Below are 2,705 nucleotides of genomic sequence, written 5' to 3' on the forward strand. Positions count from 1 at the left end.
GATGAGATTGAATGAACTTGCTTTGCTCCCGGCAGCATCACCAGCACCCTCACTCCTGTGCTGTGATAGGGAGGCAGAGTGCATGTCCCCAAGGCCAAGCAAGGAGCTGATGCCTAAGCTGAGAGCTCAGGGGCTCAAGGGGGAAGGAGCTCGGGCCCCAGGGAAGCCAGGAGTGGGGGTGGGTTGGGAGGGGGTTACAGGTTTCAGTGCTGGGGCCTGTATGTGGCTCCCAGAGCTGCCTCTGGTTGCTGTGGGGAGGCCCAGGCAGGAGCTGCTGGGTGGGGGAAACCGCCAGGCCCCACTGCTTGGCTTTGGGTCAGGGAGGGGAAGAGGCCAAGGCAAGTGTCTGGGGCATCACCCTGGAGTTGGGAAGCTGGGGGAGTGGGTGCTGGGCCTCGAGGGCCAGGCAGGTCTCGGCCAGCATCCCCCCTCCACCTGGGGGATGCAGTCCCGCCCCCAAAAAACTCAGACTGACCCAGGGCAGGCCCTGACCCTCCCCCCAGCCGGCTTACTCATCAGCACCCAGAGGCCTCAGGACAAAGCAGCAGAGATGCCCTGAGACTGACTTGGCCTCCCTGCCCCTACCCTACGGCACATCCTGGCCCTGGGGGACACCGGGCACACACTCTGGGCTGAGCTACACAAATCCAGTCCCAGGCCTCAGGACATCCTGCACAGAGACCTTTACTGACATCTTCCAGAGCTCGGAGTCCACCAGGCTGCACTAGGGCCTGGCTCCCGCACCACCCCCAGCTGTCATATGCGGTCACTTCTCCAAGGGAGCATAGTTGAGCAGCTTCTCGATCAGGTCCACGTGGGCCAGCAGCATGCGGCGGCAGCAGTAGCGCTTCAGGCCCAGTGCATCCAGGGCGTCCCTGCGGGTAGGGGCAGGTGGTATGAGCAGGCTGTGGTCATGCGCATTGCACAGTCCACACGCCCCAGCGACCACCCTGGACCACCTCTCCCGCCTACTCCACTCCTCAGCCCCCGGGGCTGCCCCCTCTGCACCCTCCAACCACCAGTCTGCTGCTCCCACACAAGCCCCATTTCTGCCTCTGCTTTGGGCTCGTTCACCCAGGGCTGGGGTGGTTCTCGGGACTTCCAGAGTATCGGGGGGAGCTTAGAGGCACAAGGCTTATGCCTTCTCTGGCTGTGGTGTGGTCTTCATGGCTCATTCTCCGGGACTCTGCTGCCTTGCTAGAGCCCACACACCCCTCTCCCCTTGGGGCTGGCTCCTTAGCAGTTTTCCCTCCATACACAGGAACGCACATCACTGCAGCCAGCAGACCCCAGCAGACCCACATGGTCCCTGGCTGACAAAGGTGCCACACACAGATCACAGATCACACAGCTACCAAGGGGACTTTCCTGAGCTCTGCTCCCCCAAAATCAGGAAAAGAAACACCTCTCGAGAGAGTGACACCTCCTAATCCCTATGCCAATCAGTAGTCAGGACTTCCCTGGGACCTGTGTTCTAGCCATCAAGGTCTCCAAAGAGCCCACACAGCATCGGCTCCAATGCACAGATGGCAGCTTGGGAAAGTGGGAGGCAAGACCAGGAGTCCCCTTGCTCAGAGCATCCCAGGGACACAGCAGCCTGCACAGACCTCTTCAGGCCTGGCTTGAGTGCCCCGCCATCCATTCACTTTCCTCATTCATCCGGCACACTCCCCCCAGCAACTCCCTTGTATGCTGGGCACACATGTGGGCCCGAGGGCTCAAATGGGATCGTGACACACGGCTGGCAAGGGGGCAGACTCTCAGACATGCTCCCAGGAGCTGACTGCAGAGCTAAGGGGCAGGCACAGAAAAGGGGCCAGCCTCCTGCCTGAGGGGTGGGCGCTGCGTGGTCAGGCAGCTTGTCCGCCTCTTAAAAGGATGAGCGGGGCTTGCAGGACTTGGTGGGGCGGAGAGTTGGCCATTCCAGGCGGAGGAGGGGTGGCCGGGTGGTGGTGGGGTGTCAGGGAGAGGCAGTGAGGAGCAGGTGGCAGGGAAGAGGCTGAGGGATTTCCTGGGGATGAGAAGGCCACGGTGACCCGCGGCGAGGATACCTAGAGGCATCTTGCCCAGCTCCACAGCCCCCCCCAAACCAGGAGCTAGTCTGGAGGACCCCGGACGAGGAGGACCCGGGACGAGGAGGGCCCCGGACGAAGAGGACCCGGACGAGGAGGGCCCCGGACGAGAAGGCCCCGGACGAGGAGGACCCGGATCTGCGAGCCCCCACGAGAGACCCCGCCCCCCGCGCCCTCCCGCGGGCCCGAGCCTCACCCTTCGGTGTACTCGGCCTGCAGCAGGCCCAGGTAGGCCTCCCACTTGTTGCCGACGATCTTGCCGCAGGTGAAGCAGCGCACGGGGATGATCATGGCGGCGGCAGGCAGCGGACCGGTCCTGCAGGCTGTCTGACAATCGGCTGCGCTCGACGGCTCAGGAGGCGCTTCCGCCCGCGGCGCGCAGGCCCCGCCTCGGGCGCGCCCACTGGCGCAGGGGGGGACGTCCCCGCGCCCTGCCGCCACCCGCCGCTGCCACCACCCGTCTCCACCCCCGCCACCGACCGCCCTTGCGGCAATTACTCTACGTCTGGCAAGTCTTCTCTGCGCGGGGCGGGGGCTCCCGGGGCCCGCGTGGCCGCGACGGGAATAGCCGGCACCCCCCGCGGCCGCTTTGGTACGTTCAGGTCTACGGCGTCCGAGCTGGGCCGCAAGGGT

General features: G+C 64.8%; 1 protein-coding gene across 1 annotated transcript; it reads right to left on the reverse strand.

The window, feature by feature from the left end:
- Nucleotides 1-668: 668 nt before the first annotated feature.
- On the reverse strand, nucleotides 669-2,450 carry POLR2L (RNA polymerase II, I and III subunit L). Its single transcript, XM_077114925.1, has 2 exons — nucleotides 2,269-2,450; nucleotides 669-875 (listed from the first exon to the last, which is right to left on the reverse strand). The coding sequence occupies exons 1-2, from the start codon at nucleotides 2,361-2,363 to the stop codon at nucleotides 767-769; spliced, it is 204 nt and encodes a 67-aa protein (XP_076971040.1). The 5' UTR covers nucleotides 2,364-2,450; the 3' UTR covers nucleotides 669-766.
- Nucleotides 2,451-2,705: the final 255 nt, after the last annotated feature.

The sequence above is a fragment of the Tamandua tetradactyla genome, chromosome 9 (assembly GCF_023851605.1).
Source record: "Tamandua tetradactyla isolate mTamTet1 chromosome 9, mTamTet1.pri, whole genome shotgun sequence".
Taxonomy (NCBI): domain Eukaryota; kingdom Metazoa; phylum Chordata; class Mammalia; order Pilosa; family Myrmecophagidae; genus Tamandua; species Tamandua tetradactyla.

Bases quoted from the DNA above. Each gene is read 5' to 3' on its own strand.
- POLR2L (XM_077114925.1), bottom strand. From the start codon at position 2,363: ATGATCATCCCCGTGCGCTGCTTCACCTGCGGCAAGATCGTCGGCAAC. The intron at 876-2,268 runs GTGAGGCTCGGG...CCCTACCCGCAG, and splicing joins CAGGCCGAGTACACCGAAGG to GGACGCCCTGGATGCACTGG.